Genomic DNA, 27,300 nt, shown 5'->3' on the forward strand with positions numbered 1-27,300 from the left:
TCCTTAAATATCTTTTTTAGAGAGAGAGAGAGTGCATGCAAGGGAAGGGGAGGGGCAGAAGGAGGGAGAGAGAATCTCAAGCAGACTGCATGCTAAGCACAGAGCCCCTCACGGGGCTCAATCTCACGACCCTGAAATCATGACCTGAGCCATAATCAATAGTCAGACGCTTCACCGACTGAGTCACCCAGGTATCCCTGGAGTTTCCTTTTTGTTTTTTTGTTTTTGTGTTTGTTTTTGTTTTTGGAGTGTTTTAAAGTATGGATTTAATTTCCTTGAGAGATATAGGATTATATGGGAGCATATCAAAAGGACCGAAGCAGCAACCTGAAAAAGTTCCCACTGGCCAAAGCCTTCTTTTTTTTTTTTTTTTTTTTAACCCCCACCCCCGGGCCTGTGCGCGACGGCTTGCACACACCCACCCACCCACCCAAAGCCTTCTTTTTATAGAAATATTCCCGCTAATAGACACAGGAATGATAAAAGTATTATCATTTTGCAACCCCTAATAAATGAATGGACCTAGGCAAGGATCATCAATGATTACTAGATATCACTAAAAAAGACACAGCTGGATATCATATGCCTCCAAAAGGAAGTATACACTAGTTGCAAGTTACAATGTGTGGACCTTACGTAGATCTATATTCAAATAAAATGTTTTTAAAAAAGTGCATGACAATTGAGGAGTATTGAACACTAGGTATTTCATATTAAGTATTCATCTCCTAGATGTGATATTAATAAAAAGAGTCCTATTGCTTTAGAATTATGTGCTGAAATGTTCACAGATGGAATGATAATATCTAGGATTAGCTTTTGAATAATCAGGAGAGAAAGGGATGGGCTTAGATGAAACAAAATTGCCACATATGATGACACTTGACACCTAATGATGAATACATCGTTTAGTACTATTTTTTCAGCTTCCTTTCTGTATAGAATTTTCCACTCAAAATATATTGACAAAAGTTTGTCAAAGTTCACAATATTTCCATTTTCTAAAGCACTTTAGATATATTGTGTTAAAAAGGATAGCTTCCAGCCTCTCAGGGAAAGAGTAAGAGATATAATACAGTCATTTGATAGGTCTTGGTAAAGCCTTTTTGATATACTTCCCAGAGATTGCAAAATCTAATGTCTCCAATGACTGGCTAATAAATCTTTTGCAAGTTAAGCAGTTTAGACTATTTTGACTTCAACAAAAACGAAGGCAGATGTATCCATTAACAGACAATTAAAAATTAATGATAGATCACTATTGTGGTTATGAGACATTTATCTTGGAAGGAGAACTAAGAACTGAGTGGCATTGTCATGACAAAATTGTTTCCATTCCTATTTATTTATTTATGTGAATGGGGCTTCTCAGTGTCTGCACCAATTAAAACAAAATATAGGAATAGAATTAATCTGAACATTATCTCATTCTAGCAAAGAATAATAGTGACACATGTATATATGAAATAAACAGGAAAAAGTCTCATTCATCTCATTAAGAGATGTATTTCCAAAATAAAAAAATACTGTTTTTTCTCTAAATGTGATATTCTGTGTTGCTTTGATCAATTGCGTACTAATAACATTTGGTAATAACCAAATGCAGAAAAGATTATTCAAACTTAAAGCTTTATGGTCACATTGTTTTTCTTTTCACAGATATTTTTATAGCAGAGATGTATGCAGCTAGGGCGATAAGAATTTCCTGGAATAGAAATCCATTATAATAAAATACAATTCTGCAGGGGAAGTAAATGGACAGTGAAGGAGAAAAAGGAACAGACTATTAGGAAAGAGCTTGTTCATGCATTTTTTAAATAACCTCTGGTTGGTATCAATTTCTGTTTTTTTTAATTTTTTTATTTATTTATGATAGTCACAGAGAGAGAGAGAGAGAGAGAGGCAGAGACACAGGCAGAGGGAGAAGCAGGCTCCATGCACTGGGAGCCCGCCGTGGGATTCGATCCCGGGTCTCGAGGATCGCGCCCTGGGCCAAAGGCAAGCGTCAAACCGCTGCACCACCCAGGGATCCCTCAATTTCTGTTTTTTTTTTTAAATTTTTATTTATTTATTTATGATAGTCACAGAGAGAGAGAGGCAGAGACACAGGCAGAGGGAGAAGCAGGCTCCATGCACCGGGAGCCCGATGTGGGATTTGATCCCGGGTCTCCAGGATCGCGCCCTGGGCCAAAGGCAGGCGCTAAACCTTTGCGCCACCCAGGGATCCCTCAATTTCTGTTTTTATATTATTTTTTAATATCTACAATGTGCTAAAAATTGCATTCTTTGCAAGTATTCATGATGAAAAAATTTTATAAGTTCAATTTAAAATGCTCGAGAGAGCACTTAGATTTTTTAAAGTTCTTTTAGTGAATACAAAAGCAAAAAGGTTGGAAGATCATTGCCCTAGATAACCTCTTACATAAACACTTGATGATATTTTTATATGAAAGCTCATCAAGGTTAAAACCTATAACCAAGGCAAATATCCATCAACAGGAGATTGGGTAAACAAATTGCAGAATACTCAAACAATGGAAAAATACACAGCAGTAAAAATGGACAAAGTACAGGTACCAGCATCAACATGGACAGATCTCATATACACTATGAACAAAAGAAGCAATTCCCAGGAGAACATGGAATCTGATTCAATTTTTGTCAACGTTAATAATGGACAAAACAAAAATATATATTATTTAGGGCAACAGACATAACTTTTACAGTAAAACTATAAAGAAAAGCAAGGAATGATGGTCATAAAGAACAGGCGAGTGATTACACCACGATGAGAGGGAGGAAGAGCAATGTGGTCAAGAAGGAAGTGATGGGGATAGAGTGGAGAGGCTCAAAGTCAATACTCTACTTCTTTTTTTTTAATATTATTATTTTTTTTAAGATTTCACCTATTCATTCATGAAAGACACAGAGGAGAGAGAGAGGCAGAGACACAGGCAGAGGGAGAAGCAGGCTCCATGCAGGGAGCCCAACGTGGGACTTGATCCGGGACTCCAGGATCATGCCCTGGGCCAAAGGCAGGCGCCGAGCCACTGAGCCCCTCAGGGATTCCCCAATCTCTACTTCTTAAACTGGATATTTACTTGTTTGATCTTCTTTACATTGGCCATACACTCATTTATATGATATACTTAATTATAAAAAATTTAACCACATTGAAAAGCATGAAACAAGATCTGAATAGAAAAATATGCTGTATTCTTGCATGAAAATACTATACTATAAAAGTATACATTCTTCCAAAATTGATAGACATTTAATCCCAATTGAAACCCCAACTTCCCATGTGCAGAATTAGATAACACTTTCTCCTTTTTAAAAGACTTACTTATTTGAGAGAGAACATGTGCCCCCACTCACACAGAGGGAGAGGAAGAAGGAGAAAGAATCCTGAAGCAGTCTCCTCACTGAGCAGGGAGCTCCACAAGGGGCTGGGTCCCAGGACCCTGAGATCATGATGTGAGCCAAAATCAAGAGTTGACCACTTAACCAACTAAGCCACGCAGGTGCCCCAGTTAACAGTTTCTTAAGGTTCTCATGGGATGAAAAATGCCCGAGCATAATCAAATCAGTCTTATACTGACTTAAGAACAGACAAATCAATAGAATAATACATAGTACATAACGAATCCCAGGTAAAATGGAATTTAACATATGACAAAGGTCAGGAAAAGAACAGTTTATTTAGTCAATGTTGCCGACCTGAATAATTTTCTAACTAGAAGACAATAAAGCTGAGCTCCTACCTCACACGATATACGAATCTAAGAAGAAGCAAATTCTTTTCTATAAAAAATAGAACAAAAATATTAAAATAAAATATAGGAAACTATACAATCTAAGAGTTGAGTATACTTTCTTAGCCAAAACATGAAGACAGAAGTTATCAAAGAAAAGATGGTTTTAAATGCTTTATAATGACAAAGATGCCATGAAGTTAAAAGAGGAAAAAAAAAAACCAACAGATTTGAAAAAAAGATGAAAATTTAAAATCTGTTCTAAAAAGAGCTCACAACAATCCAGAAGTGTGCAGCATATGTGTAGACTGTTCAAAGGTGTGTAATAAGCAGCCAATATACATATGAAAAGATATTCAACTTCACAAACAGCAAAGGAGGTAAAAATTAAAATAACTTGCAAAAATTGGAAAGAGTTATAATATCCACCACAGACAAGAAAACTAGTGATGAGGTTAGGGAGACATACTAAGGATGTGTCGTTCATGTACTGCCAGTGAAATGTACATTATTGCAGCCTTTTTGGAAAGCTCTCTGATGACATTTATTGCCTTTTAAAATATTTATACCCTTCAATGAGCAATCCTCTCCAAAGACTTCTTCTCATAGCAATAAAAGCTCCTGTCAGTGCAGTCCAGCAGCTCAGTACCATTTCCAGGCACAAAAATACAAAAAGTGAAGTCAATGCTCTGCATTGACTCAGCAGGGAGACCAGGGTGGGGGTTGCGGGGTGGGGGGAATACTGTGCAGCCATTAAAAAGGATGCTAAATATGCTATTTGGATGTTCTTAATTTCCCTTCTGCTTCTCTTAGGGCCTGTTTTTCTCTCAGCTCATTGAGCCTCTACTTCCCCCCCATGTACCTCCTTGGCCTTCTGCTCATCCTTGCAAATGAAGGAGGAGCAACCCACTCAGACAGCTGTGCCCAAGCACAGACTCTCCAGGTGCTCCTCCCCACGTGGGCAGTGGGGTCAGGGACTTCCAATCCCTAAAGGAGCCAAGGAGGAGGACCACTTGAAATCTCAGCTCTCCCAAGAGAGACTGCCCAGTCATCCTAGGGAAGGGCTCTTCACGATTTACAACTTTCTGTGCTCCTCTGCCTTGGCCTGACTGCTCTCTGGGCTCCTCTCTGTGTGCGCAGTGTCATCCCATGGATCACAGGATGTCGTGCTGTTGTCTCCCTTCTAAGAAGTAAAATGACACAAGCAGGAGGGTTAGCAATAAAGTCAGATGGCTCAGAGAGGACAAAAAGGATCTACGGGAAGTCTTCCTTCAATTTTTAATAATTTTTTAATGGTTTAATTCAAACTCCTTTTTTGGTTAGGGAATATGCAGAACATAGGAGTGAATATACAATAAAAAAATCTCCCTCCTCCCTCATCTCCTACATGCTCAATTCCACATACATACCACCCCCACCCCTAGGCAGTCAATGTTGCTAGTTTTTGGTGTTTCCTTCCAAAACCACCCTGTGCATATATAAATAAATATCCATACATTTACATATGTATTTGTGTGTATATTTGCCTACATTGCAAAGAATATATACAATCAGTTATGCTACGCATATGTTGTTTTAAAAAGATTTATTTTATTTATTTTTGAGAGAGAGAAGGAGAGAGAGTGGGGGGGAGGGTAGAAAGAGAGGAAGAGAATACTCACTGCTGATTGTAGAACCCCATGTGGGACTTGATGTCACCACCCTGAGATCCTGACCTGAGCTGAAATCAGGGGTCGAGAGCTTGAAGATTGAGCCACCCAGGTGCCCCTACACAGATGTTTTGTAACCCAAATTTGCTTATAAGGGAGCAGTAATTAGGGAAGTGGTGTCAGTATAATGTGAGTCATGTTGGTGCATATGTGATTTTTCTCCCCAGGGTTAGATAATATTCTATCCCACCAAGTCACAACAATCGAGCAAGTACCTGGGTTCACTCCTGGCTCAGGATGCTTTGATAACATGCCAGGATCTGGGATCTAGAGATTCCTGGGCACCAACTCAAATGCCAGTTCAATATCTCGGTCTCTCCATCTATTAATTAGAACTGTTTCAACTGCAAATGGCTTAAGCAAAGGATGACTTACTTGGTCACATACTAAAAATGGTCAAGAGTCACTCTGGCTTCAGACTCAAGCGATATCCCCTAGAGTGGGTTTTTCCCACTTCAGCTCTGATTCCACAGCTTGTCTTTATTCTCGAGTTCCTGGGGTGCTCTTTGGCAGGTCCAAGAGGACCTCTCGCGATGGCAGTAGGGCTGCTACAGCTCTGACTCTACAGTCTTCCAGGTTCAAGTTCAGCGTAAAGAGCAAGAGCCTTTTCAGGTACCCTGAAGACTTATCCTGATGTGACCAACTTAGGTGTGCCCACTCCTAAAACAATCACCAAGGTCTGGGGGAAACGTACTGCTGCTTGATCTAAGTTTGGGTCACATACTTTATCCCTGGAACTGAGGATAAAGCCCCACCATGAACACATAGCCAGACAGTGAGAAAAAGAGATTTCCCAAATGGAAATCCAGGGCTGTTCCTAGAAAAGGGGGAATGAATACCAAGGCCACTTCATTATGAGATTCCATAGTAACATTAGCCCATTGGTTCTCAAAAAGTAATTCCCTCACTTTAATATTTTTCAACCAAGAAAACATAGATAACTTGAGAGAGCTTCCAGATGGTTCCAACGTATCTCCTAGTGGGAATATTCTTCTGATCCCACATTGAATCACAATGCATATAGTGTAACTGGCCCAAACACAGTCTGTGAACAGCTGGAAAAAATAAGTCATGCCATTTATTGATTCGTCCAAAAAATATTTAGAAACTGTCCTCCCAATTCTCTCAGATATCTCTCTTGCATATACAAACAGGAGGGTTTGTTTACCATTACAATTCACTGCTGACTTCCAAATTTACATTTACAAACCATAGGGTCCACCCACGGGAGACTGGCTGAACTAAATGCACTATATGCATAGGATGGAATATCACCCAAGCTTAAACAGGAAGGAACTCTGACACACGCCACAACATAGATGAACCTTGAGATAAGCCAGTCACAAAAGAATAAATATTGTATGGTTCCACTTTTATAAGATAACTAGACCATAACATTCACACAGACAAAAAGGAAAATGGTGGTTACCAGGGGCGAAAGAAGGGGAAAGGGGAAGTTAGCATTTAATGGGGACAGAGTTTCAGCTGGGGAAGATAAAATGTTCTAGAGATAGGCAGAAGTGATGGTTGCACAACAATGTGAATGTACTTAATGTGACCAAACTGTACATTTAAACATGGTAAAAATGGCAATAAATAAATAAATAAATAAATAATGCCTGGGGGCTCAGTGGTGAGTGTCTGCCTTCAACTCAGGTCATGATCCTGGGATTCTGGGATCGAGTCCCACATCAGGCTCCTCACAGGGAGCCTGCTTCTCCCTCTGCCTATGTTTCTGTGTCACTCAGTGAATGAATAAATGAAATCTTTAAAAGAATAAAATAATAAAATTGTAAAAAAAAATGTTAAGTAAAAATAAATAAATATCATTAGTGAACGCAGATAGCAGAAAACGGCAAAGACTTCAAACTTTGGTGTTGTTTCCTACAGAAAATAAAACAGATAATGCGATAAGCTTCCAGAAATAAAATAGATCCTCAGTGACGTGACTGACTGACGAACAACAGTGGATCAAAAGAGAATAGAAGAAAATAGAATTTCGGGAGGTGTTAAACAAGAATCTAAAATTTCACAGAACGGTTAAAAACAGATTATAATAACTTAGGCAGTAATGAGTAAACTCAGCAAGTAATTATGAAGAAGTTATCTGGAACCCAACAGGTAGAAACAGAGAGATGGAAAATGAGAAACAGAAAAGGAACAAGGAGATCAGGAGGCTGGAGTGAGAGGGTTGAATGCATGTCTGACAAGAATTCAGAAGGAATTATGGGCGGGGGTGGGGTGGGGTGGTGGTGGTGGCAGGAAAGGGACTGATTACAGACGTAACTCGGAGTTTCTCAGGTCTTAAAAATAAAAATGTGGGGGGGTGGCTGGGTGGGACAGTCAGTTGAGCCCTGACTCTTGATTTTGGGTGGGGGTCCTGACCTCAGGGTCATGAGATCAAGCCCCACCTCAGGCTCCACACTCTGCATGGAGTCTGCTTCAGGCTCAGACTCTCTCTCCCTCTCCCTCTGCCTTTCCCTGCCAGTGTGGTCTCTCTTTCTTTCTATTTATTTAGTAAGTAAATCTTTAAAAACAAAAGTGTGAGTTCTGGGTCTCAGAATGCCTTAAAATAATTCCTCAGGAAGAATTTTTCAAGGGAAAAGAGATCCACACACACCCACACATTCTGAAGTAAATCTTCAGAACACCAAAGAAAGGGAAAAGATCTTAAAAGCCACCAGAATTTGGTTACATTTAGCTCAAGGTAGGATTGTATATCCAGTGAGACTATTTATCTTGAACTGGATATAATAAAGACTATTCTGATCAATACAAAGTGGGAAGGTTTACCTCCCAAGAGACCTCCAACTTTTAAAGACACTCAGAAAGGATATATCTTAAAGAAGAAAACAGTATCAGAAAGGAGCCCTGAATATCAAGAAGAAAAAGCACAGTTTTTGTTCTTAATAAAAACATGAGCAAATCTAAACAAGCATCGAGTTCACACGCAAAAATAAGATAATCTAATTTATGAGCTTAAACTAAGTCGAGATAGAACTTGAAACTCCAGGGTAGCCCAGGTGGCGCAGTGGTTTAGCGCTGCCTGCAGTCTAGGGAGTGATCCTGGAGACCCTGGATTGAGTCTCAGGTCAGGCTCTCTGCATGGTGCCTGCTTCTCCCTCTACCTGTGTCTCTGCCTCTCTCTCTGTGTCTCTATGAATAACTAATAAGAGATCTTAAAAAAAAAAAAAAACAGAACTTGAAATTCCAGACAATATCATCCAGCAAGGAGCATTCTAAAGGTATTTTATTTTTCAGATAGAGGGTAGGATATGGATTAGCTTTGGAATTGTTTGGTTAAGTGTTGGCTAAGTGTACAAGTGGTTTTGGTGTTTGTTTAAGATTCAAGGGAATACACTAAAAAAAATTAGAAATCCTCATGATGGGGGGTGGGGGAGCGGCCTCAAGGAGCAAAGGGCGAGAAATGAACTCAGCCAGTAAATGCTGCAGAAGTTCATAGCAGCACCTAACAGTGAAAACCAACAGCTGTGATGTCTCCTTCCTACTTCAGAAGGAATTTTTAAAATAAAAGTTGACAGTTTTTCCTAAGCCTTCATTGCTCATTTTTTTTGTATGTGTGAACAGTACTTTGGATTGGAGGCTCCAGGGTCTTCTCTGGTTTGAGACACTGGGGATTTTACCCCATTCCCTGAAACATATCTGAAGATTCTGGGCTCTTTGCAGGGGCAAGAAAGAGTAAAGGAACGTTCCCATTTCGCATCTCTCACAGAGGGCAGGGGAATTGCCTGGTGCTTCCCAGATTGAGCAAGGACAGACACTACTCACGTCACTACATTCACTGAGCCAAGGAAGACCCAACCCAGGTCCCCTCTACTGCATCAAGGAGGCCGCCCTGCCTTTCTTCCCCCCCTTCCCTGTCCCAGCCTCTCCCAGTCCAGCAGCCCGGTGTACACTGGAGCGGAGAGCCAAGCTCTGAGCAGTGCAGTTTGAAAAATGAACAGGACTGGGTCTTGAACAACAAATGTGAGGCCATTTCCAGGTCATGGAATCTGGAATCTGCTCCTGATGTTAAAGGACCCCATATCCAAAGGGGAAATGGGGAGTTAAGAAAACAGAGTTCAAAGCAGGGATTAGATTGGTACCTCGGGGGCTCAGGGGGCTAAGCCTCTAGGCTCTTGATCTCAGCTCAGGTCTTGATCTTGAGTTCAAGCTCTGCATTGGGCGCCACAGCAAAATAAGTATGTAGAACAGTGATTAGAAAATAAAACCAATTTCCTGTTTACACTCCAGTTTTTAATCCCTCAGGAAATACACATCCGTCTGGGCTTACTTGCCTGACCCCATGTCAGGGTCATGGGGTTGTCTCCATATGTATATATACAGTTTCTCCTCCAAGGTGGAGCCTGCGGATAAACCAGTAACTACTGGTTTCTCTGAGTAAACAAAAGCAAGGGGAGAAGGGTCCGACATCTGATTTCCTACAGAAAAGGAAAAGATTCAGAACCGTGCAGGGCTAGAGGGAGGGCAGGAGGACCAAGAGTAGAGGAAATTGGGGAGGAGGCAGGGTCAGAGAAAGGGAGCCTCCCGTTCCTACCCTCAGAGACTAAGCAACTTGGTAGGGGAGGAGAGGTTGCCAGACTCCGACATTAAGAGATCATAAAGATCATTTCATGCAACAACATCCAACCCCCCCATAAACCCTCCAAACCCACCAAGTTGACACTGATTTATTAGTATGAAAAATGAAAAACATTTCTATCTGATCTGGCTATAAATGGACCGGTTTTGAAGCACTGACACATAGAAATTAATAGCATCTAACAAGCTCGTCTGAAGAATGAAAACAAAATGATTAAAATCCAGGGGACTTGTTCCATATCTGAATACTCCCAGCAAGCCCCCTGGTATGATCATCCATCCCCATGCTTCCCAACATGTGCTCAGCAGAGGAAGCACCACCTGTGCATCTTGTGAAAACACAAGTTTTGATTCAAGTTTTGTGTCAGGGGTGGGCAGAGTTTGTATCTCTGCCAAGCCCCTGAGTGGCCCGAGTTGCCCATGCCACAGGCCAGCACATCTGGGGCAGATTCACACTTGAGGCAGCAAGGATATAGGCTCCTGTCAATCACCCAATAGAACTTACCATGCCCCCCACTGTGGTGCCCTAAACCAGGGGATGGCAAACTTTTTTCTGTAAAAGGCCTGGTAGTAAATATTTTCAGCCTTGTGTGCCATTCAGTCTCTGTTGAGATTATTCAACTCTGCCCTTGAAGCATCGACAATGTGTAAAAAATTGGGTTTGGTTGTGTTTCAATAAAAATGTATTTACAAAAATGGGGACAGACTGGATTTGACCCTCAGGGTGAAACTTGCCAAACCCTGTCCAATACTCTGAACATATTTTTGTGTCATCTCTGTGACCTTTTCTTATACAGGCTTATTTACAAATCTCTATCTAAGGACTAGGTGGTGAGGGGCCCTAGGGAGACAGACACAGGCCCTCCATTGTGAATCCCCACACACAGGGCCAGGACCCACTCATTTTAGCAACTCTGCACCCGCTCAGCACAGCCCAGTGATGTTAGGTGAAGGTGGGGGCTCTGAGCCAGTCTACCTGGATTTGAAGAACTGTTCTTCCCCTATGGTCTGCTAAGGAGGGATAAATCCTACCTCACAAAGATTTTCATAAAACCACATGGAGATACAAGGCTACTGACTCTGTTTGAATTAGAAAAAAAAAGCCAGAATAATAATCACTTGTTTTTCATTCTATAGACCATAACTTGCTTTCTTACCCTTCAGAAATGCTTACATCTATATTTTATTATTTTATTTTATTTTTTATTTATATTTTATTCTATATATATAGTTTATTCTATATATTTATAGATGTATAAAGAAAATGAAAAAAGTTTTTAAAATTCCTATCATTTATTTATTTATTTTTTTATTTACTTATGATAGGCACACAGTGAGAGAGAGAGAGAGAGAGAGAGAGGCAGAGACACAGGCAGAGGGAGAAGCAGGCTCCATGCACCGGGAGCCTGACGTGGGATTCGATCCCGGGTCTCCAGGATCGCGCCCTGGGCCAAAGGCAGGCGCTAAACCGCTGCGCCACCCAGGGATCCCAAATTCCTATCATTTAAAAAGAAATTGAAGAATAATAGGCGTGTGTGTGTGTGTGTGTGTATGTAGAGAAAGAACTAACTCTAATTACTGTAGAAAGGAAAGAAAGAAAGCAAGCAAGAAAGGAAGGAAGGGGGGGAAGCTTTGTTCCATGCCTCACATAGTTCTATAAATCCCCCAGAAAGTTATCATCAAAATTGTAGATGCTTAAAGACGAATCTCAGCAGGTAAAAAGATTCTAAGTATATGAGAGTTAGTTTCACTTTACATTGAACAGAAGGAAATCATAAAAAGGAAGTTGGCCATTTGGGATGTAGAGTGGAACATAATTAAATTTAGTCTTATTGGGACCTTGTTTGCATGTCACAAACTGGCCCTCATTTGAACCCATCCAGAGAAAGGCATCTTCATAGCACATGATGTGCAGAAGCAAAGAGAGACCACATCTTCTCTGGGCAAAATTATTTTTCCTGTTGTTTCTATTTAATCAGCACTGGAGAAAAGGCTACAGCACCTGTTCCTTGAATTGAGGCCACTGGAGTGGGAATAGCAGAAAAAGAGGAGGCCGGGACACTGGCCAAAGGACAGGCAAGTGTGAGGAGCAGGGGCAGGGAGGGGCCCTAGGGAGTGGATGCTGTATCCTCCAGAGGCCCTGGGCTACTCTGGCTGGGGGCATGCGGAGGACCAGGCAGGGTCTTCAGGAGCTCACAGGATGATGGCAGCTGTTGTCTTCTCCTTGGATGGGGAAGGAGGCACTGAATTCTCCCCCAGTAGCTTTTTCTCTGACCCTTCCTCATCCTGAAAAAAAAAAAAAAAAAAAAAAAAACAGGGAAAATCAATAATTTCTGGAGAAAAGATGGGGCCTAGTTAGCTTCCTGGGACTTGAAATCAGGTACAGGAAAAAAGGTAAGGAAGGAAAAGGTACTGAGGAGGGGTTGCTACCCAGAGACATGGGACAGGAAAGAGTAGAGAAGGACCTGAAAAGGCAGAGGGCAGAAGCTAACCTGAACACGATGCCGGCACACACTCTCCAGCCAAGAAGGAACCGAGCTGAGTACCAGAAAGAAGCTGAGCAAAGCTCCTGGTCCCAGCATTCCTCCCTGTTCCCAGAGCTTCACCAAACAGACCCAGCCTTTCCCCTGTGCCTCCCCAACAGCTCACCAGAGGCCGGGAGCTCTGGCCACGCGAACTTCTAAGAGCCATGCTCAGGGAAGTCAAGGATACGATGACCTGCAGGACACAGATAGCCAGTAGCAGAGCACGGATTCCCAGTAACAAATTCTGGAGATAAAGGAAGGAAAAAGACACAGTCAGGAGCCTACTTCTCTGATTCTTCTCTTATCACCACCTTATCACCCCAGCCACGTATCGAACTGTCCAACTACTTCCCACCGAAGCAGAGTGCATTTTCCAACGATGGGGTAGCCCTAGCTTCCACCCCATTTGCGTGTCTGCAGCGTGATCTTAAAACACCCCGTGAAGAGGTGGGTCGATTTCTTCATCCCTAGAATCTGGAACAGCCTGTAACTGTTTTGGACAACAAAATATAGTGGAGGCGACACTGTGCCAGTTACAGGGGTAGCCTTTCACTGGCCTGGCAGCTTCCATTTCCTACCTCCTGAAATATTCACAGTGGAATACTTCCCGTTGGAACCTAGATGTCATGCCATGAGAAGCCCAAGCCACATCGACGAGCCATCGTAGGCTCTCTGGTTGATAGCCTTAGCTGAGCTCCCAGCCATGTGAGCGCCATCTTGGAGATCCAACCCATTCGAGCTCTCAGATGACTTCACCCCTGACTGACATGTGACTGCAACTGCATGAGAAAACCCAGCTGAAGACTGCCTATCTGAGCCCACCCAGCCCACCGAACATGAGAAGTGATGATAAATTAGTCTTTAGCCACAATATGTTGGGTGTTGTGTTATGCAACAATAGGTAACTAGGACAATGGTACACCAGAAAAGATAGAAGGACACTCCATGATATTCTCTCTTGAATGTCTGCTCTTCGCTCCTCCAACCCTTTGACCCAGGGAATTCCTATGCCATGAACATCTGAGAAATGTGAGAAATGTCTCCAGCTTAAGCTAAAAACCTCCTGAACCACAGACCCAGGAGGACGGTCACACTCAAAGAGTCTACATCTCTGCCCTCCAGTGCCCCAGGTCCTTGAGAACAGACAGATGTGACAGGTTTCTGGAAGACTGGACTTTGTTCTCACCATCAGCATTTGCATGTAGATTCTACACCTATTCTCATTCCACTGTGACCAGCCACTCCTTCGCCACGTCTCTGTGTACCCAGTGGTCGTGTTCGTGACGTTAGATTCTGGGTAAACACACGCAGAGTCGATGTAAACGAAGCCATCAGTTTGCCAGGTTAAGCTATTCACACAGAGGACAAAAGCAGCCACGGCCATGGCAATACCAGCCAGCGTGAGCAGACCTGATGTGCAGCCCTAGAAGGAGAAATGCGGGACGCAAACCCTCCTTATTGAGAGCAGAGTTATGAGGTCCCGGCCCCAAACCTGTCTCCTCTTCCTCATTTCCCAGCCCAGGAAACCCTCCCCACCCCTCCCAGGATACAAGGAACCAAAGCAAAGAAGACAGAAAAATCGAGCAGAAAAACAGACATAGGAGGGGACAGAGGACACACAAGACTTACTGAGAGTTTGCCCCCATGCTTCTCATGGACAATGACCCCAGCTCCTGCTACAACAGCCTGCAGAGAGAAGACGCCAGAAAACTCAGCCTCCAGTTTACTCTCCTGAAGTGACCTCCCCACCACACCCCCTTCCCAAGACAGCTGATTCAAAGCAGGATCCAAGGGACTGGTAAAGAAACCAGTCATATGGACAGGACTCCATCACAGCTGCCCCACCTGCCCAACCTGGCCAAGAGCAACAAGATTGGCTTGCCCCTTAAGGCATGGCAAAGGGCATTCAGATCCGGGTCTTTGGCTTCTTCCCCAAATCCCTGACCCAGATCCAAAGGAACTTTCTCCTTGCCCATAACCACTTGCCTGCCACGGAGCTTAGAGCCCCTTCCTTACTTACCACAGACCCTGCCCAGAAGGCACAGCCCGAGGCACGCAGCTCCATCCAGGGCCCCAAGTAGAGCAACACTCCAAGAGCACAGCTCACAGCCCCCAACAATATCTGGGTCATCTGCAAGACAGGGTAAAAAGCCAACTCCCTTCCTGCAAGCCCATGAGTGCCAGGAGAGGCCACTCAGCTCCTACCTAGCTGACTTTCCTCTCCTTTTCCTGTCTTGACCTCTCTGCAGATTCTGGAAGGTTCTGCCCCCTTCAAATCCAGGAAGCAGCATGTCCTGGCTCTCCCCCATCCCTCTGACATGTCAGGCTTTTCGTCATTACTTTTTCCTCAATACCACACTGTTCTCCCACCTGATGATCCCACTTTTTTCCGCCTCATTCCCCCTTAGGAATCCCATCATCCTGTCCAGAATAGGCCAAAAGGATCCCCTTCAAGAAAGGCGTGTGTTAGCTGACAGCCCTCAGTGGTCAGCAGCTTCAGGGTCCCTCACCTCTCAAGCTACAGGCACACTCTTTGGAGATGGCCACCCAGCCATTGGTGAAGCAAGGTGGTGGGTACAAGGGCCACTTCCACTGAATGTGGCTCACCAACAAAGAGGCAGTACTTGCTCCCAAGCTCCCCACTGGACTGCAGAGACCTCGTTGGGCCTGCATTACGATCTGGCAGCTCCCTTTACCCAATCTTGCTCCTTCCTTTTTCATTTCATAGGTGTTACACTCCAATAAACCTTTTGCACATTTAACTGACTCAGCGTCTGGCCTCTGGAGAACCCCACCATCACTGCCTCTTGGCCATCACCACCTGCACAGCCCTCCAGCATTTCAGATTTGTCACACCCGGGCTCCACACCTCACCCCCCAGAGTCTGCCTCTCCTGCCTTCCAGGGCCTCAGGCTCCTGGTCACCAACACGCCAACTTCAGCATGTTCTTGGATTCCTCTCTTCCCTTGTACCCCAAGTCCACTCACTCCCAAGTCTTGGAGATGCCATCCACAGATGACGGAGATGCCTCTCTTTCCTTGTCATTTTTGCTGGGCCCGCCCAGGTAGACACAGACCCTTCGCCCTTCTTCCCTGGACACTTCCTGGTTGGGAGGCAGCCTAGAGCCCGGGTTCCTGCCCGGAAGCCACTCGCAGCCTCCCCATTACTAAAGCTGATTCAGGACAACTTCTCATCCTGTCAGTCAAGGCTCTCCACAGTTGGGCCCCAGGCTGCATTTCCAGTCTGATCTGCCATGAGTCCTACTCCCTTTACTCTGACAAAACTTGCCCAGTGCTTTCTGACTTCTTCACCCTTGCTTTTGCTGTTCCTTTGACCGGGACATCCTTTTTTCCATCCTTCACCTCTATCTGTCTATACGTAGTCTTCCTCCATGCAAGGTTTGGCTCAGATGCCAACTCCTGAAGGTTGATCCCCGATGATGTCACCCACTCTACCTTTCATTCTAGACATGCGTGTAATGGTCTGGTCCCTTCTGATAGATGCTGAGCACCTTTAGGGTATGGCCTAGGGACTCTCTCTCTAGTTTTCCCCAAAGTGCCTACCAGGATGCCTCACATCTGTAAGCCCTCAGTCCATACGGGCTCCATTAAACTCAGCTAACAGCCACCTGTCCCCCACCTCCGGCTGGGACCACACCCACTATATCAAAGAAGCCCATCATTCTTTTCCACCTAAATGTATGGGGAACCTGCCAAAACTTTGTTTCCCAAAAAAAGATGGCATACAAACAGGAAGTTCTCATGAAGAGTCAACCCACTTTTTCCCCATCCTGTTCAAGGAGAGCTACCATCCTCAGCAGCACCTGGTCCGCTTACCCCCAGTGCCAGCTGCCCATAGCTCATCTTGGTCTTGGAAGGGCCAGCGTCCTGAGGGTGAGAAAAGAACTCCTTCAGGGAAGCCCCAGCTTTTAACAGTTGTGCCAAAGCCGATTCCTGGTGGATGTGGATGTTGATGTGGGTGGGCTGGGACAGTGTAGAGGCCACATCGACTCCATTCACGGTCACCGTGTTTCGGGTCATCCTGCCTGCTGGGAAGAAGATATACAAAAGTGAGGTCTGGGAATCAGCTAAGGGAAAAAAGAATATGTTGCATTAGTAAAGGGAGAGAAAACAGTCCCTTATCAAGATCCAAAGGATCTTCCCAGGACAGGTGGCAGTGTCACAGTGGTCTTAATCTGGGAAGCAAACCCAAATCACCTCTAGAGTTTTTCACCACTTATATTCTTGGGCTTATCCCCAGAATGGTCTGACACTGACACAGTATGTCTGGGTCTTGGGTTGGGCAAGAAAAGGAATCTGAATTAGTTCAGGGACTTAGTATATATATTTATACGTAGTACTTTCATATGGTTAAGAAAATTCAAAAGATACAAAAGGATATACCTTTAAAACTTCCCATCTTTCTCTCCCAGCCATCTAGTTGCCTTCTAGTTGGGAACAAATATTGCCATTTTTAAATATATCCTACGATGACACTTTTTGCATAGAAAAGCATATAAAAATATTTTTTGCATATAAAAAGCATTTTAAAAAGCATATAAAAAATCCCCCTCTTCCCACAAATGGCAGGATTCTGCATACACTGTGTACAATGATTTGTTCACCCAACTGTGTTTTGAAGATAATTGTACATCAATCCATAAAATGCTTTCTTACTCATTTGTCTGGCTTCTCAGTGTTCCATTGTCTGAATGCTTCACAATTGTTTTCAGCAGGCTCCTATTTTTTTTTTAAGATTTTATTTGGCAGAGACAGAGGAGAGAGAAAGCAAGAGAGCACAAGCAGGGGGAGGGGCAGAGAGAGAGGGAGAAGCAGGCTCCCCACTGAGCAGGGAGCCTGACCCAGGGCTCCATCCTGGGACCCCGAGATCATGACCTGAGCCAAAGGCAGACACTTACATGACTGAGCCACCCAGGCACCCCTCAGTGGGCTCCTATTGATAGACATGGATTTCCTCTTGCAAACAGTGGGAAATGGCAGGTCAATGGGAATAGGCATGTATCCTTTCAATAGATAGGCCTTGGGCAAGGCTACCCCATGCCATAAGTAGGAGCAAGTTCGAAGAATGTCCACTACCCCTCTCCGTGACCAGCAGGAGGTTTCAGCAAATTTTTTAATTGTTTTCAAATATGTATCAGGAAAATTATATCCCATTATAGATTTTAACCAGTTTTATGCAGCAAAATGCCCCCCTTTCGGTGGATATCTCAGTGAGATTTGACAAATTCGTGCATTTGTACAACTCCAACTACAATCAAGGTAGAGAACATACTACATCACACAAAGTTCCCTAATGTTCTCTCCCCAGTAAAACCCTCGGCCCCTGGCCCAAGGCAGCCACTACTCTGCTTTCTGTGACTATTTCAGTATAGTTTCAATCCATAGTTCTCTTATTATGAATAATATTGGTCATCTTTTCATATGTTTGATACATTTTCCCCCTTCTTTTGTGAGCTCTCTGTTCATATCTAATGTCCTTCTTGTTTTACTGTTTTACTTTGTATAAGATCTTGGGTATTCGAAAAACTAATCACGTGACGTGATTTCCAAATATTTCTTTACAATTTGTGATTTATTTTTTTATTAACCACAGTTTCCATCTTTATTCTGACTTCTGGGTTTTATATAATACTTAAAAAAAAAAAAAGACTGTCCCACATCAAGATTATCAAGATTATAAAATAATTCTTCCCTGTTTTCTTCTAAGTGGTGGTAGGCTTTCAGTTTTCACATTTAAATGTTGATCCATCTGGGATTTATCTTGCAAGTTGGAAGGTTCAGATCCAAGTTGTTGTGGGGTTTCTTTCCCCAGATGGTTTACTTCTGAAGGGTATGTTCTGTTTGAGGAATATATTATCTTTCTCCTACTGAATTAAAATGTTCTCCTGAGCAAAAACGAAATTCTTATAGGAATTCAGATCTATTCTAGTCTTTATATTCTGCCCATTGGTGTGTCCAACACATCAGGCACCATTGCTACAATGATAAGTGTGAAGTTTAATATTTAATTGAGCTAAAAAAATAATAATTGAGCTATTTTGTGACCCCTTCATGTTATTTTTTTCTTTCATGGACTTTTGCTAGGTTACTTCTCCATATGCACTTTGAGATCAACTTGCCCTGCTCCAAAAGCAATCCTCCATAGTAGTTCCAATGGGCATCCTACTTCAGCGGCACTGATGGGAATCTCAACAGTATTAATAATTATTCTAACATTAGCAATGGTGGCAATCCTAAAGTCCTCCCTTGAATTCTATGTGCCATCCAAAGCAGTGTCATTCTTGTGCCTACCTGGTCTCCTTGGGGACAGGAGTTTAACAATTCTGCCAACACGCAAGTAGGTTCAGAGACACACACAAGGAAGTCCAGCCTGGATTCCAGCAAGATCTTCCCTCGGGTCCCAGGAGCCAGCAGAGGTGGCTGGGACAGCCCTGAATGTGCCTTGGGATCCAGCTCCCTCTGAGCCCCCTGAGTACCACCACTTCCCCCATCACGCTCCAATGCCAGCTCAGCCAAGCTCCGGGCTCTTCTCCTGGTCCATCCCAGTCCCATGAGGACTCTCCTCCCACTCTACCCTTGCCCTGGTGTGAGGCTCTGCCCCGCTGCCCTGGCTACTCTCTCTGCCTCACTCCTCCCAGCGCTCCTGGAGCTGGGGAGAGAGGATGGGGACCTGTGCTACATCCTGGCCCCTCCAGTTCCGGCATTGCTCTGAAGGACCTCTCACCACCAAAACGCCTGAGCTTTAGCCACCTTACCAGAAACAAAGGAGGGGTGAGGCCTGGTGAAGCTGCTGCAGCCAGACCCATGTCCTTTTCTTTCCCCAGGTCACACCCTGTCTAGAGCATCCTTATCCACCCCCAGCAAGTTCTATGGGAACTGGGAATGGGGAGAGAGCAGTATCCTGTGAGATAGAATGGGGACTTTGGACTGGCCTTGGGGACTCCTCAAGAGAGCAAGGTCATATTTCCCTCCGGGTAAGGGGCCACAGGCCGGTGGGAGCCCTGCTCACCTGCTGTCCTCTGGGAGCCTCAGCAGAGCAGGGCTGGGAGGATCCACCTATAGCTGAGGACCAGCCAGCAGTTGAGAAAGAGAAGAGTGGAAGGAAGGGGTGGAGGGAGGAGGGTCTGACCTTCAGCTTTGCAACTTCCCAGAAGACAGCTGGGACAAAGGGGCCCCTCTAGGGGAATTCCATCTCAAGTAGATAACCGGGCTGCTGAGACGGGCAGAGTGCATACATGTGAGTGTGTGTGCTCACGCGCATGTACACACACACACACACTGCTGACTCACAACACACATGGGGCACACACTCACAGCACCTGAACACTTGTGTTCAAAAAGCACCTGCCCCGGTGGCCGAAGGGGAGAGGACAGCTTCTCGGGGTTCCCCAGGGCTCCTCAGCATCCAGGGCTCTGGGGCCGCCCCCTCACACCCACACCCTGCAGGCCAGAGCCCAGGGAGGGACTGACAGCTGGAAACCCCCCAGGCAGGGGCCCCTCCGCCAGGCTGTCTTCCAGAGAGGCTAATGATCAAGTTCGGCCCCTCCTCCACCCTGCCCTTCTGGTGCTCTATCAGCTTCCTCCTCCATCCTCCTGGTTCCTGGCTCCAGCTCCAGCCCAGCCCAGCCCAGCCAGCAATCCCTGCTGGCACACTCAGCCCCCGGTGGCCCTTAGAAGAGCAGGTGAGGCCGGGGGACAGCCCTTTCCCAGGACCCTGCCCCACTGGACTCCCCACCCAACCCGTCACAGGCCTCTAAAGCCCAGCCCAGAGCTTACTGGGGATGGAGGGAGGAAGAGGACCAACCACCAGTTGCCAATGGACTCCAAGAAGGTGGCAGGAGCAGAGGCCAGCCATGTCCCTGTTTGACACCAAGTCAATCTGGCCTTGACCTTCGCTTTCACCTCAACTTCTTTCTTCATTGTTGGGGGGGGGTGCTCGGCTTGAATAGTCCAGCTGGAACTGTGTGACTGCTGGTGGAGAGGGAGGTACTTAGGGGCTGAAGGTACTTAGGGGTCGTCAGACCTGTCTGCAGAGCATCTGCAGCAACAGGAGCCAGGACTGGGGTTCTGACCTGTCACCCGCGGGCTCAGAGTAGGACTTTTGGTGGCACAGGCAGGCTGGCAGAAGAGGGTGGAGAGGCGAGGCCCTCGGGGCACTGCTGGGTCCAGATCTTGACGCTGTGGGAAGATGGAGGGAGAAGCAGATCTGGGGTGAAGAAGGGGGTTCCAGCAGGTTCGACGGCTGCCACAGCACCAGCAGAGTCAGGCTGTCCTGACACGACACCTGGAGAAAGGACCGGGGATGCTGCTTTGTGACCATGGACCTCCACCAGCCCCAAAGGCCAAGGAAATCCTTGAAAACATTCTTCTAGTTTTTCCTCCCTGACACTCCCTTCCTCTCTCGCAGACAGAGGTCCGCAGGTATGGAGACAGTGGACAGTGGTGAGGTGGCCCCTGGGGCACCCCAGCCCATGCACATTAACGTGCACATCCACCAGGAGTCCGCTCTGGCCAAGCTCCTGACCAGTGGGTGCTCCCTGCTGCGGTCCCACTTCCCTGGGGCCACCTTCCAGACCTGGAGCAGGAGTCGGCTGCTCTTGGCCTCCTGGGTGAGTAGCAGCCCAGAGGATCTCCCAGCCTCCCCATATCAGGAAAAGAAGACCCTCTTTGTGCTGTGCACACCCTTGGCCAGACTCTCTGAACTGGATGCCCGGCAGTTTTGCTCCATTTCTGACTGTTGACTCCCTTACTGGCCTTTGCAATAAAAGCTTTGGGCTAGAAGGGTGCAGGGGAGCCATGGTCATTTAAAGCCGTCGTTGCCGGAGCCTTGAGCCACCCTGTCCCCTCCACCAGATCCCGCTTGGGCTGGCTCCCTCTCCTCCTTTCTCCCTCCTCACATTCTCTTTCATGGGGTTCCACGTATTTATACCTGGAGGGGCAGGACCTGAAAGCTGCCTGAGTCTTGGTGGCAGAGGGTTGCTCCTGGGCCCAGGAATCTGAGAATTCAGTTTCTTAGATTTTTCTTCCTCCTCCAGGTGATACAGATCGTGCTGGGGGTGTCAAGTGGAGTTCTAGGAGGGTTCCTCTACATCTTCTACTGCTCCACCCTGTGTAGCTCAGGAGCTGCCATCTGGACAGGGGCTGTGGTGAGTGGGGTAGGAGGATGGTTGACAGGCCAAGAAGGGGCAGATTCACCTCCTGGCAGGGGTGACAGACCATCACCATCACCGTGGTACTGTAAAATGTCAGTTGTCAAAAAGCCCCAAGGTGGTGGAGGCTGATTCCCTGTTTCTAAAGATGAGAAAATAGCCAAAGGAAGTGGTGCTCTGTCAAAGCTGCCTGGCCCCTGCGGTGGTTTCCCACCAGCCTGGCGGCCTCCTCACCACATTCAGCAGCAAATATCAACCAAAGACCTAGGACCCAGCTCATTTCCAGACACTTGCACTGAGATGGGGAGACAGAACATGGTCATTTTCCATTATCTTCTGCTGGTCCTGCACGCAGTGGGAATCCAGTGGGTGCCACCAAATGACAGTGGTGAATATCCACTGGTGGGGGTGTGCAGTCTGCAATAGGGGCTTGGGGGCAGCTCGTGGTAGTACTGAGGGCCCTTTGGCCTGCCCACATTCACAGAATATTTATTGAGAGAAGGGCCAAAAAATCATCCTCATCCACCCAATGGCAAAACACTCAGATTAGCTACAGCATCGCCAAACAGGATTGGAATCCATCTGTCCACCGGGATATACCACACTTCCTGTTCTGTCAGCCCAGGTGGTGGGACTGCCACCGCTGGGACAGCTGCCCCAACGAGAGGCCACCCACAGACCCATCCTGCGCTGAGAGCTTCTCCAACAGCCTAGGACTTCCACTCCCCCATCTGGAATTTCCACAAAGCACCATTGCTTTAAAAGGAAGATTTTGGAGAAGGGAAGAAGGGCTCTTTGATGTCACTAGAACAGAGGGTCCTGTCCCCTGGGAAGTTTGACCCAGGCCTGACTACAGACAACAAAGCTTAGCTCAAACCTCAGATCCACCTGGAATGTTCCAAGGAAGGACCAGCCGATGACTGGTTCTGTCCATTGGAGCTACAGAGGGGAAGAGAGGCAGCAGCTGGAGGGCTTGTGTCTCCTGTGCTAACTCTGCTCCTGCTTCCATCTCTCCCCAGGCTTCGCTGGCTGGAGCTGTCGCCTTCATTCACCAGAAACGGGGTGGCATCTGCTGGGTGAGTCTGGGGAAGGACACAGGTGGACACCGGGCCCAGAAGCTGGAGGCCACCCCAACCAGAGCCTGCCCATCTCTCCCCAGCCGGGTCCTGAAGAGACTGAGTCTCCAAGGTCTCCCTCTGCCTCCTTGCCTCACCAGGCCTTGCTGAGGATCCTGCTCGCCCTGGCAGCTTTCTCCACAGCCACCGCTGCCATCGTCATCGGAGCCAGTAATTTCTATAGGCACCGCTTTTATTTGAGAGACTTCATCTGTGATGTCTCCTCGAAGGCCTGGTCCTGGGCCCCCCTGAGCCCTAGCACTCCAAGCCCAGAAGAAGCCACAAGGCTGCACCTGTGTCTCTCCTATCTGAGCATGCTGGAGGTAGGGGGGCCAGAGGAAGGGGCGCAGCGGGCGCTGGGCAAGGAGGGCTGTGTCACCTGTTCCCCACCCAGCTTGACTGTCACCACAGATGTGTCACTGAACAGACTAGAAACAGTCCCTGTAGTTGAGGGTGTTACAGACTAGTGGGAAACCCAAACACTGAAATAATCACAAATGAACCAGCGTTGCAAGTGTGCAAAGCGCTGCAGAGGCTCGATCCCCTCCAGCCTTGGGGCTGCTGGGGCACTACACATCGTAACCTGAGCCCCTCACTGTTCGGGTGAGGACGGGGAGGGAGGCCAGATGAGAGGGGTTTCTGGCTACTCTCTGCTCACTAGACTCGTTAACATCCCCCCCAAAACCAGGTAGGGCTCCTTCCTCAGCCTCTCTAGAAGCTACAGACGTGAGGAAGGGGGAGAGAGACTCTGTGTTGGAAATGAGAGTGAGCACAGAACACAGATGGCAACCATCACTCTGGTGCCCATGGCTTTGGTTCTCTGTTCCCAGGCCCTGTTCATAAGCTTTCAGGTCATGCTGTTGGGTATCTGGGTTCTGCTGCTCCTGGCATCTCTGGTTCCCCTGTGTCTGTTCTGCTGGAGTAGGTCCCGACATAAGGTGAGTCCCTAACATGTGTGTCTGTGTGTTCAGGGGACAGGGGTGTCCAGAGGAGCAGAGATGGGTGGGGCATGGCTTGGGGCAGGAAAGGATCCTTACAGTGAGTCCTGCGCCTGTCTTTCTACCCTAACGGGGGCTTGGCCCAAAGAGCACCTATCCCTGACCGGGTGGCCCCCAAGAAGCCATGAAAGTCTATATCCACGGTGGGATGCTGGGGCTCTTGGCATCGAGTACCATGAGGCTAATGCTGGCTCTGGGTGGCTCCAGAACAAAGCTGCTCTAGAGGAAAAAATGTATGTCTCCTCTCTCCATGTTATGTTGCCCCTCTGCCTCCCTTAGAAAATAGACCAGAAGAAACTGCTGGAAGCAAATGGAATCTAGCCTTGCTTCTCCTAAGTGCTCATGCCTGGACTCTTTCTGGACTGCCTCTGGCTCCTGGGAGAAGGATCAGGCTGGGGAAAAGAGACTCTACGCTAGCTCCAGTTACCTTCCTCCACTGCCAACAGCCACAGCCATGGCCAGAGTCCCCTCCACCAATCATCACACCACTCTTGCCCATTTCTGGCTCACCTTTACCATTCCGCCTTGCCTCATGGCCCCTCATGAGCAATGAAGACAATAAACTGTCTTGTTTCTCCCAACTTCTTGCTTAGTTATTCCAGGGAATTCCTCTTGGCTAAACGAGGCAGAGGAAATGAGCCCAAGCAAACCTCTGATGCTCCTCCCTCTCCCAACCTCCTCTCTAGGTCTGGAGTCACTGGCAAAATGTAGGAAACCAGAGGTGACAGTGCCACACTGGGGTTTGTAACCAAGGGTTGGGGGGTGGGATCAAAGAGGGTGTCATTACCCTTCAGCCCAAAAGATCAGGAAAAGGAGCACTGTGTTTCAGCCAGTGACTACGAAAGCTGATGGAAATGGTGCTTGATTTGAGCTGTCGCCTCCCCAGAGAAATGCCGGCACCCTGAGATGACCTTTCAGAGAGGGATCCTAGGGAATGAACACCCAAACTACCCCACTCTGATCTCTTGCTAGCATTCCTTATTGACCAAATCTGACATCTTAGAACATGAGAGCTTAGATGTGACCAATATAAGAGTCTCCTTGAGGGCACAGAGTAGGCTAGAGGAAGGCAGAAAGACTATCTGGAGAGGCCAATGAAAGCTGTCTACAAGAATGACTTGTGTTTGTGTGAAGAAATAATGTTTGAAAAACCCCCAAGTTTGGTGAAAGCCATAATCCTCAAGATCCAGGAAGTGCAAAGAACCCTACACAGAACAAACTCAAAGAAGTACAAGCATGGACATATGAGGATCTAACTGCTAAAAACTAAAGACAAAGAAAAAAAATCTTGGGATCCCTGGGTGGTGCAGCTGTTTAGTGCCTGCCTTTGGCCCAGGGCGCGATCCTGGAGACCCGGGATCAAATCCCACGTCGGGCTCCCGGTGCATGGAGCCTGCTTCTCCCTCTGCCTGTGTCTCTGCCTCTCTCTCTCTGTGACTATCACAAATAAATTTTTAAAAAATTAAAAAAAAAAAGAAAAAAAATCTTGAGAACAACCAAACAAAATGGCCTGTTACCTCTAGAGAAGAATGATCCAAATTTCTGTGGTTTCTCATCAGAAACAGTGATAGCCAGAAGAAGTGGCACAATATTTTTTGTAATTGTTAAGCACAGGCACAATGTGGTACAAAACAGTGTGACTGAACAAGGTGTAGCATGAGGGGGCTTTGAGGGCGGTGGTACTGTTCTTTATCCTGATCATGGTGTTGGTTACATGAGTCCATCCATGTATTAAAATTCACAGAACTGTTCTCAGAACAAACTAACTAAAAAGTGAGTTTTACTTTAATAATAAAGAGAGGGCAGCCCGGGTGGCTCAGCGGTTTAGCGCCACCTTCGGTCCAGAGCGTGATCCTAGAGACCCAAGATCGAGTCCCATGTGGGCTCCCTGCATGGAGCCTGCTTCTCCCTCTGCCTGTGTCTCTGCCTCTTTCTCTCTCTGTGTCTCTCATGAGTAAATGAATAAAATCTTTTTAAAATTATTTTTTAAAATAATGATAAGGAGATAAATCTGGGATTACTTGCCTATCTCAATCTCAAAATCTCAGAGTCCTATCAGATATATATCTTCATTTTCCCCTTCAGAACACAAACCTCAAGATGGTGATCTTAGCTGTATTTTCAAATAAACAAATTGCTTTTGAGGGGCTTTTTTGTTTGTGTTTTTGTTTTGTTTTATTTTTTAACAAAAAGCAGGGCTGGTGTGACATCGGATTTCCTGCAGAAGAGATAAACCAAAGACCAGGGGCTCTGTGAGGCTTCTGGGAAATAGGGAGGGGAGGGGAGGAGAGATAGGGGGCGGGAGGGGGGAGCTGGGGGCGGGGCTTGTAAGGGGGCCAGGTTTTCTCCAAGACTCAGATCCGCCAGATGCAATAAACAAAGGAGGTTGCCAGATTCTGACAGTAAAACACCACTTCCGAGCAGAAGGGCGAGCTGAGCCGCATTCGTTTATCTGAATGAAGAATGGAAAGAATTTACATCCAGTCGAGCCATAAAAGGACACGTTTAGTAACACTATGGAAGAGAAATCCACACCATCTTTAGCTTGGGGAAGAAGATAATTCACCAGGGTCTTTATTTTAACTTCGCAAATATTTCTTATGACAGTATGTTTTTTAAACTTGATGATTGAGTTCAAAAACAAAATTAAAACAAGATCCCATGTAAATTCAAATCTCCAATTCCAATTTCATAACTAAATTCCGCACCCACCCACCCCAACCCCTGTAGATGTGACTAACAGTCGCCACCTCGTGGATACTAAAAGTTTTTTTCAGGAGAAACTAGAAAACAGTAACTTTTTGGTAACAATTCTTCAAAAATGATTAATGCATTACTGAACAAATATCTCCTAGTATCTCCATGTGGCAGGCACTGTGCTGGAAACGAAACTGTGAACAGGTTGGACAGTCCCCTGCCTCGCCTAACCCAGGTAACAGTGAGGAGTCAGAGCCAATAAATCATGACATTTCCCCCTCCTCCATCAGGCCCGCCCTGAAGCCACCCGCTCTGCTTGAGCCAACTGGTCAGAATCTTATCAGTATATTGAAGCATGTCTTCTCATTAAGAAGACCTTCCACACTCACAAGAATGGTGAGGAAGCAACTTTGGGAAAGCTCTCCTTGGAAAATTGGGATCCATGGTCGAAGGGCCCCAGCAGTGGCCTCTCCCTCCCCCATCTAGCCAAATCTTCAGTAGTAAAGGAATCTGTGCACCCCACAGTGGAATCAGGGTGACCCAGGCTCCAGAGCAGAAGGCTCTGAGAACATAGCTCCAAGCCCCCACAATCTGGTCACCATTGCTCCAAAAGATAAGATGGATTTCTTAAACAGGACACACCAAAAAAAAGGATTAGCCATCAAGGAAAAGACTGACAAATCCAACTACACTAAAATTAGAAACTCCTGACCTTCCAAAAATAGAATGA

At 46.1% G+C, this 27,300-nt stretch overlaps 2 protein-coding genes across 6 annotated transcripts; one reads left to right on the plus strand and one right to left on the minus strand.

Moving 5' to 3' along the window:
- Nucleotides 1-11,402: 11,402 nt before the first annotated feature.
- On the minus strand, nucleotides 11,403-19,778 carry TMEM176B (transmembrane protein 176B). Of its 2 annotated transcripts, none has more exons than XM_025452956.3 (7): nucleotides 19,621-19,778; nucleotides 16,428-16,636; nucleotides 14,612-14,722; nucleotides 14,221-14,277; nucleotides 13,778-14,014; nucleotides 12,716-12,835; nucleotides 11,403-12,352 (listed from the first exon to the last, which is right to left on the minus strand). In XM_025452956.3, exons 2-7 carry the CDS (start codon nucleotides 16,629-16,631, stop codon nucleotides 12,260-12,262), a joined length of 822 nt encoding a protein of 273 aa, XP_025308741.2. In that variant the 5' UTR covers nucleotides 16,632-16,636; nucleotides 19,621-19,778; the 3' UTR covers nucleotides 11,403-12,259. The 2 variants fall into 2 exon arrangements, with proteins under 2 accessions (XP_025308741.2, XP_025308733.2); XM_025452948.3 differs by having other exon boundaries at nucleotides 16,428-16,639.
- A 355-nt stretch (nucleotides 19,779-20,133) lies between these two features.
- On the plus strand, nucleotides 20,134-24,454 carry TMEM176A (transmembrane protein 176A). 4 transcript variants are annotated; one of them, XM_035699646.2, is made up of 7 exons: nucleotides 20,134-20,293; nucleotides 21,019-21,220; nucleotides 21,647-21,757; nucleotides 22,780-22,836; nucleotides 22,920-23,198; nucleotides 23,706-23,813; nucleotides 24,153-24,454. In XM_035699646.2, the coding sequence occupies exons 2-7, from the start codon at nucleotides 21,035-21,037 to the stop codon at nucleotides 24,192-24,194; spliced, it is 783 nt and encodes a 260-aa protein (XP_035555539.1). In that variant the 5' UTR covers nucleotides 20,134-20,293; nucleotides 21,019-21,034; the 3' UTR covers nucleotides 24,195-24,454. The 4 variants fall into 4 exon arrangements, with proteins under 4 accessions (XP_035555539.1, XP_035555537.1, XP_035555540.1 ...); XM_035699644.2 differs by lacking the exon at nucleotides 20,134-20,293 and adding an exon at nucleotides 20,317-20,442; XM_035699647.2 differs by lacking the exon at nucleotides 20,134-20,293 and adding an exon at nucleotides 20,462-20,597.
- Nucleotides 24,455-27,300: the final 2,846 nt, after the last annotated feature.

Source organism: Canis lupus, chromosome 16, assembly GCF_003254725.2.
Source record: "Canis lupus dingo isolate Sandy chromosome 16, ASM325472v2, whole genome shotgun sequence".
Taxonomy (NCBI): Eukaryota; Metazoa; Chordata; class Mammalia; order Carnivora; family Canidae; genus Canis; species Canis lupus.

Excerpts from the sequence above, each read along its gene's own strand:
- TMEM176B (XM_025452956.3), bottom strand. The coding sequence starts at position 16,631 with ATGACCCGAAACACGGTGACCGTGAATGGAGTCGATGTGGCCTCTACA. Across the intron at positions 14,723-16,427 it reads ATGGGCAGCTGGCACTGGGG|ATGACCCAGATATTGTTGGG; the intron begins GTAAGCGGACCA and ends CCTGTCTTGCAG. Across the intron at positions 14,015-14,220 it reads AGCATGGGGGCAAACTCTCA|GGCTGCACATCAGGTCTGCT; the intron begins GTAAGTCTTGTG and ends TTCTCCTTCTAG.
- TMEM176A (XM_035699644.2), top strand. The coding sequence starts at position 20,393 with ATGGAGGGAGGAAGAGGACCAACCACCAGTTGCCAATGGACTCCAAGA. Across the intron at positions 20,443-21,018 it reads TGCCAATGGACTCCAAGAAG|ACAGAGGTCCGCAGGTATGG; the intron begins GTGGCAGGAGCA and ends CCTCTCTCGCAG. Across the intron at positions 21,758-22,779 it reads CCATCTGGACAGGGGCTGTG|GCTTCGCTGGCTGGAGCTGT; the intron begins GTGAGTGGGGTA and ends ATCTCTCCCCAG.